Source organism: Nomascus leucogenys, chromosome 4 (genome assembly GCF_006542625.1).
Source record: "Nomascus leucogenys isolate Asia chromosome 4, Asia_NLE_v1, whole genome shotgun sequence".
Taxonomy (NCBI): Eukaryota; Metazoa; Chordata; class Mammalia; order Primates; family Hylobatidae; genus Nomascus; species Nomascus leucogenys.
In genome coordinates, this window is record NC_044384.1 from 99,707,989 (window position 1) to 99,715,784 (window position 7,796).

Genomic DNA, 7,796 nt, shown 5'->3' on the forward strand with positions numbered 1-7,796 from the left:
GCGCGCGGAGGGCCGGGCGGGCGGGACGGAGGCCGGGAGGCCGGGGCGGCGGGCGCGCAGCTCGGCGGGAGGCGGGCGCCCGGAGACGCGGCTGGGGCCCGCGCGGCCGGGGCGCCGTCCCAGAGCAGGGCTGCCCGGCCCCGGCCCCGGGCCGCCCGCGCTCCCCATGAAAAACCAGCTCCGCGGCCCCCCAGCGCGGGCGCACATGTCGACTTCGGGGGCGGCGGCGGCTGGGGGCACCCGGGCGGGGTCCGAGCCCGGTGCGGGATCGGGGTCCGGCGCAGGCACCGGGGCGGGCGCGGCGACGGGGGCAGGGGCCATGCCCTGCAAGAGCGCCGAGTGGCTGCAGGAGGAGCTGGAGGCGCGCGGCGGCGCGTCCCTGCTGCTGCTCGACTGCCGGCCGCACGAGCTCTTCGAGTCGTCGCACATCGAGACGGCCATCAACCTGGCCATCCCGGGCCTCATGTTGCGCCGCCTGCGCAAGGGCAACCTGCCCATCCGCTCCATCATCCCCAACCACGCCGACAAGGAGCGCTTCGCCACGCGCTGCAAGGCGGCCACCGTGCTGCTCTACGACGAGGCCACGGCCGAGTGGCAGCCCGAGCCCGGCGCTCCCGCCTCCGTGCTCGGCCTGCTCCTACAGAAGCTGCGCGACGACGGCTGCCAGGCCTACTACCTCCAAGGTGAGGGCAGCACGGAGACGCCTTACGGGATCGGGGCTCCCCGCGACTCCCTGACGCCCCCCTCGGAGGCGCTTTCCTCTCCACGCGCTCGGCCTGCCCCTCTGGGCGCCACGTCGTCCCCGGCCCGCATCCGCCCTCCTGGAGCCGGGTCCCCACTGTGTGGTTTGGCAGGCGCGGGGCTCCCTCTGCGCCCCCTTTCTCGGCACGATTCGAGTGGGTGGAACAAACTTTCCCCTGCCTGAGGTTTCCTTTTTTTCCTGTTGATGGGGCGACAGTAGTGCCTAGGCTCCATTGGAGCCCCTCAGAGGTGGAAGGCGCCGTCTCCCAGAACCCTAAAAGCGGCAGGGCGCCCAGGTCCAGCCTGGAATTCGTGTTTCTGGAAGGCCAGGATCAGGAAGGGCACCTTTCATAGCACCATCCTCATCTCCAGCGCATGGAGACCGTTTGGGTTGGGGTCTCCTGTGTCCGGATATTGCTCCTTCCACCGGAGAATTGCCGCCTCTAGGAGGCGCTTGGGGCAGGGTATGGGCAGGGTCCATTGCTCTGGCCCGGGTCTCTCGGGACCCCCAGGTCCCTAGCCTGCTGCCCCGGAGCTTGCAGAAGGGAGAGGCAGCACCGGGGGGCGAGTGGCTGAGGCCGGTGTTTCCAATTAACATTCCAAAATGGCCTCTTGCTGGCAGCGGGGCGGGCGTGCGGGCGGGAGGTAGGGGAGGCCTGCGGCACCCTCGGGCGCAGGGCCCATGCCTCGCTGCAAGGGGCTCCCCATTTCTCCTGTCCCTGTATCGCCCCAGTGGCCCTCCCCCGCTGCAGGTCCAAGGGTGGGGGGCGGCTTGTGTTCTAAGGGAGGGTTCTAGAGAAGTGGAGCCAGGTCCCCCTTCAAAACCCTGCCCCTGCTGGGGGGAAGGGGCCAGCCAGTACCTTCCCACTACCTTCCCCAGCTCTAGTTTCGGGGCTGGGCAACCACTAGACTCCCATTCAGGAAGCCAAGGACCTCTCTGCCTCTAACTGAGCCAGATGTGGCTCTGGCACCTGTGGTCTCATCTATAAGAGGAGTTTGCCAACCCAGAGGTGCTGGCTAAGATGGGGTTGTCTGCTTTTCTTTACCACTTAGCTGTTACTGAACACCCATGGGTGCTAGGTGTGCGTGGGAGCTGCAGAAGAGGAATTAGCTGGGGCCTGTCCTCAAGTGCCCTAAAGCTGGTGGCATGGCTGGGGGCCCTGAAGTGTTATGGGTACCAGTTTGGAGTCCAGGCATATCACTTCACCTCCTGGGGCCTCAGTTTCCTTATCTGTGAAGTGGTCATGGTTTAGATGGAGAGAACACAAGAGAGGGCACACGTGTAACACGCTTGGCATGGCCCATGCTGACCGTCGGTGGTGTGGTGTTTGGCGTGGGGAGTCCTGGCCATCTCTGGTCTTGTGCAGCCCATCTGGGCTCTCGCCAGCCTCTCACCCAGGCCCTGTCTCACCCCGGACACAGGTGGTTTCAACAAGTTTCAGACAGAGTACTCTGAGCACTGCGAGACCAACGTGGACAGCTCTTCCTCGCCGAGCAGCTCGCCACCCACCTCAGTGCTGGGCCTGGGGGGCCTACGCATCAGCTCTGACTGCTCCGACGGCGAGTCGGACCGAGAGCTGCCCAGCAGTGCCACCGAGTCGGACGGCAGCCCTGTGCCATCCAGCCAACCAGCCTTCCCTGTCCAGATCCTGCCCTACCTCTACCTCGGCTGCGCCAAGGACTCCACCAACCTGGACGTGCTCGGCAAGTACGGCATCAAGTATATCCTCAATGTCACACCCAACCTACCCAACGCCTTCGAGCACGGCGGCGAGTTCACCTACAAGCAGATCCCCATCTCTGACCACTGGAGCCAGAACCTCTCCCAGTTCTTCCCTGAGGCCATCAGCTTCATTGGTAGGTGCTGTGTGCTGGGCAGGGGGGTGTGGGCGCGTCAAGGTGTATGCAGGACTCTGGGTGGCGCCCCCGCCTGACTGGGTACCTCTGGGCCTGTTGAGACCTGTGTGTGCCCTGCGTGTGCCAGCATGTGCCCGTGGGTGTACCTATGCCTACTGTGAGTCACCGAGTCCCTTGGGCCCCTCTACCTGTTGGGGCCTGAGCAGTCTCCTGAGTCCTGAGCTCCCCCTAGCTGGCAGCACCTCATGGGCTCTCTGCTGTCCAGCTTGTGTTTTCCTGGCTTAGATGTTTCGGGCTTAGCAAGCTGAAACATCACAGCGCACAGACCTCCCACTGGTCTCACTTGCTCCGCATCACGCCTCAGCACACGTGTCTCTCCAGGACGGGGTTGTCATAATGCCCCTTTGGGCTTTAATGTGGACCTAAGATGGGCTGAAAGGTAGCCCTGGAGCCAGAGGCACACCCCAAACAGGCAGCTGTTGAAATGTGGTGACTGCTAGCTCAGTCAAGCTCCAGATGCTCTCTGCAGCCTGTAGGACTTGCTTGGAGTGTAGGGAGGAGTGTAAGAGAAGGTGGAGGAGTGTAAGAGAAGGTGGAGGAGTGGAGAAAGGCCTTCCCCAGAGCAGTGTGTCCTGCTGTCTGGCTTAGTGCCCTCTGAGTCCCTGTATCCCCAGCCTCAGCAGACTCGGGTCCCCGCTGCTTTCTCCTTGGCCAGCTGGATGCTGAGACCACAGGTCATCTCCCCTGGCCCAGGGTGCAAGGAAGGGGTACGGGGGCTCAGGATGAATGTAAATGCTCCATCTCTGAGCCTGGTAACCCAGTGTTTCTGCCCAGCCTCCAGTGGCAAGGTGTGGGGGTGGCCTGGGCTGTCTTTTCCCGATGGCAGCTGTGTCCAGTGGAGGGCGTTTTGGTGTCGGCTGGGTTGGGCTAGCTTTAACAACAGGAAGTGGGAGGCTTCCCCGCCTCATCCGCTTACTGGGAACCAAAAGTAGGTGCCTGGCTGGGAGGAAGGAAGGAAGCTGAGGCCTGGGGGAGGGGCTGCAACTGGGGCTGCCGGGAGCTTCTCAGCCCTGCCCCCAACCCCCTGGGCCAAGAGGGCTAGGGGTGCTGCCTCAGCATTTGAACTCCCCCAACGAGGGAGTGGAATAGAGAGAGGGAAGCAGGCTTCGCCAGGCTGGGCCTGGCTAGTGGGTACCTTTATCCTTCCTGAAAGCCCCTCCCCATATGGGTAGGGGGACCTTTTTCCTCATTTGACAAGTGAAGGAATTGAGGCCCAGGCATCCCTTAGGAGTCAGTGGGACAGGATCAGTCACCAGCTACACCCTGAAAAGGCCAAAAATAAAGCCAGCAGAAACAGACTCTCTTTGGATCACCTGGAGGTGGGTTTGGAGGCCAGGCATTCCTCACATCCTGGTGTCACCACTGGAGGCTGGTCCCAGCACCCCCTTCTCCCACCCCCAATCTCGAGGTCAGACCACACAGCTCCACATGAAGCCACAATGTCTGTCTACTCGCCAGATGATCCTGCCCCAGTGCCTTAGCCGTGGGGCCCCCTGTCAGTCCCTGAGTCTGGAGGAAGCACCTACTGTATGCTTAATCCTTGGTTGGGCGGGGATGGGAGAGGAAGCTCTGTCAGGACAAAGGCAACGAAGAACAGTGGGTGAACCCGTGTGTCATCTTGTAGGAAGGCATTGATTGAGTGCTAGCTGTGTGCCTGGCTCCTGGAGGGTTCAGAGTCAGGGTGGTGGGGACATCTAGGACCCCATGGCTGCCTCTTGTGAATCTATGTCCCTGGCACAGCTGTGGCACACAGGCAGCTGCCCCAGGGTCCAGGAGAGATTACAGGACTGAGTTGTTCAGTAGCTCAGCCAGTATTTATTGAGCTTCTATGTGTCACAGAGGAGTCTGAGGGTGGCACTGGGGGAAGCTGGGAGGGTCGGAGGGGAAAGGGGATGGGAAGGTTGGCCACATCCAGTTGGCTGTGGTAGGAGATATCACTGACACAGGGGCCTGCTGCGGAAGGTCTAGCAAGTGGCAGGGGTGGGGCCCATTTAAGCACACCTCACTTATGAAGCCCCATCACAAGTGATAGTGTGGCCATCATCCCAGTCCCTGTGTCTTAGGAGCTGGAGTTAAGGCCTTGGGGACTAACTGGGCAGAGGGCAGAGCAAAGTGCAGGGCCAGGCCACCTATTTCCTTCCAGAGGAGCCTCCCTCAGGCCACTTTCCTGGGAGACTCTCCGGGACAACCCATGGGAGCGGCTCCAAGAGAACCAGCCCAGCCCCCAGTCCCAGGTCATGGCCTGGCAGCAGCGGGCACTGAGCTAGGAGGAGCTTCTGTGTGGCCTTGGGCTTGCCACTTTGTCTGTGTGTCTGTTTCCTCATTGATAAAATGGGCTTACTGGCCATGGTGCAGATGACCCAAGAGGATGCAGGTGACACCCGTGACAGCAGTCATAACGCACATGGCAGTGGCAGGACTAGCCATGATCACAGGCATTACAGTAGTTCATGTTTGTTGACCCCTCACTTGGCTCAGGTCCTTATGAGACCACTGTGCATAAATAGGCCCATTTTATAGATGAGGAAACTGAGACACGGGTGTCCAGTGCCTTGGGGCTAAAGTGTGCAGAGCCCTCTCCACAGCAGTGCTGTTGACCTCTATTCCAAGTTGCTGCCCTACCCACACTGGGTTTGGCCAAGTCCCTCAGGGGTCGGGCAAGACCAGCCAGCGACCATGCTGCCCTCTGTGGCCCAGCCCTACCTGCCCACCCATGTGGGAAGGCTCCTTGAAGGAGGCACCTCCCTGACCCATGCCAATGTGTTTCAGACGAAGCCCGCTCCAAGAAGTGTGGTGTCCTGGTGCACTGCCTGGCAGGCATCAGCCGCTCAGTGACGGTCACTGTGGCCTATCTGATGCAGAAGATGAACCTGTCACTCAATGACGCCTACGACTTTGTCAAGAGGAAAAAGTCCAACATCTCGCCCAACTTCAACTTCATGGGGCAGCTGCTGGACTTTGAGCGGACGCTGGGGCTAAGCAGCCCGTGCGACAACCACGCGCCAAGTGAGCAGCTCTACTTTTCCACGCCCACCAACCACAACCTGTTCCCACTCAATACGCTGGAGTCCACGTGAGGCCTGGTGCACGGGGGGGCATGGCACCAGGCCCCTGCTCGGCTCTCCACAGGGCTAGGTGGGAGAGCCCAAGCCTGCCGCCTCTGGCCTGAGGAACCCCCAGATGTCGCCTGTGCCCAGAGGCCCAGGCTGATCGGTGTCGGAGCGCCCCTCACCATCCTTGGGGGCGGGGCCCACAGGCAAGGTCTCCCACGGCAGGGCTTGCTGGAGAGGCCTCATCTCTCGGACGTGTGGCTTTGGGCGTCCACCAGGGCCTCATCCTGTCCAGGACGCTCCTTTCTGCTGATGGCCCAGCCAGTTTGGCTATTTTTTAAAGACACATCCACAGACCTGAGTTTACTTTTTACTTTTGGCAGGTAAATCCAAGCTCCCTGGAGCACAAAGAGTGTTTGAGCTCTTCTTGATTTTTCTTTCTTTTTTTTTTTTTTTTTTTTAACAAAAAGTGTTATTTTCAGGCTACATGCAACAGTGGATTGTATAACCCAGTATTTCATCCCTTTCCTGATCCTGCAAGAGAGAGAAATGTTATCAGTTTTGTTTTTTGTTCAATTTCAAAAAGCAAGTATCGTGTTTGTTTTTGTTTTTGTTTTTTAATGGAAAAGACAGACCCCATGTTGACCTTGACCAAATGCGTTTTGCACATGTGTGAAGCCTCCGTTTCCTCGGCGGGCCCTTCTTGAAGGGGTGGCTTACTGCTCTTCAGGTATTGGGACCCCGGGTCGTGCTGCCTCCCACCCTTGGCCTAGTCTGACTTAGCCCTGCATTCGCCTGTGATGACTGCTGCAAGTTGTGATTGGTGGGCTGGATGGTGGTCTTTGCATTTTCTGCCCTCTCATCCATCCCTCTGGTGGTCCCTGCAGACCTCCCTGAGGCAGAAGGTGGGGAACCTGGGGCCCTGCCGCTGTCCCCCAGGAGGTGGGCCGCAGGGGGCTGCCAGGCAGTAGCATTAGCCCCCTGGGCTCAGCCCCTAGGAGGGCCTGGGCTCTGAGCCCTTTTATATACTTAGCCACTACTTCTGTCTGTCTGTCTGTTTCTCTCTCTCTCTCTCTCCCTCTCCTCTCTCTTGTTGTAACTGGGAGTGGAGGCCCAGTGGCTGGGGAGAGCTTAGGTGGTGGGGCCCAGCCCTACCTCCAGGTTCTTCCCTCTCCCTAGCTGTCGCTTTGGTCTAGCCACTCCCAGCCCCCTTGTCCCCTTGGAAGCTTGCCCTGCCCTCATCTTGCCCATGCCTTCTACTGCCAGGAGACTTGCACCCATTTCAACCCTAGGGCAGGGGCAAGTGGGGCAAGGATGGATCAGCAGAAGGGGAGTGAGACTCTGTTCACTTCCCCCTGCCTCCACAGAACAAAGCCACGGATTCCGTTATCTTCCACCAGTTTTGTTCTTTCTCCAGCCTCAGTTCCACCAGGTGTCAGGACTGCATGGGGGCCTGGGACAGGCAGAGGGGTCAGGCCAGGGTCCCTGATGGAGCAGCACTCAGCATGTGAGTGAGGCCCCAGAAAAACTCTGCCCCACTGCTTCTTACCTCACAGGGGTGGCTTTCAGGGATTCTTTAGGGCAGCAGATTAAAATCTTGCCACAGTCGAGAAATTGACAACAAGCTTCCATGCTGTACATGGTTCTCTTTTTCTCTCTTTTATTTTTAAAAAGAAAACCCAGAAAGATGTACCAGATTTGTGTAAATGAGGGTATGCCAGAAGGTGGCCAGTTTTGCTTTATGATCTTATGAAGGAAGATTTGTGACCCTACATATATATATACACACACATACATATATATATCCCGAACCAACAACGGGACTTTGTTTATATTGCAAATAAATATTATTTTTTCTTTAAAATGAGTCGTGTCCGATAAGGGCTTGGGGCCTGGGAAGGAGGGGGAAGGAGTACTGTCGACAGGCATCCTAGTGCCTCCTCTGTGTGAGGCATTTGCCTGGTTCTGCTTGGGGTCTGCTGGGCACTTGCTTAGACTAATTAAGGTGCCCCGCAGATGGGAGGGAGCAGCCAAAGTTTCTGGATGAAGCTGGGGCAGGTGGCATTTCCCCAGCCCTTAGGCACTGGC

The 7,796-nt window shown here is 59.2% G+C and overlaps 1 protein-coding gene across 1 annotated transcript; it reads left to right on the forward strand.

Annotated features, from left to right (window-relative positions):
• On the forward strand, positions 1-7,572 carry DUSP7 (dual specificity phosphatase 7). The gene is made up of 3 exons (XM_030811657.1): positions 1-683; positions 2,164-2,598; positions 5,428-7,572. The coding sequence occupies exons 1-3, from the start codon at positions 167-169 to the stop codon at positions 5,733-5,735; spliced, it is 1,260 nt and encodes a 419-aa protein (XP_030667517.1). The 5' UTR covers positions 1-166; the 3' UTR covers positions 5,736-7,572.
• The last annotated feature ends 224 nt before the right edge of the window (positions 7,573-7,796 follow it).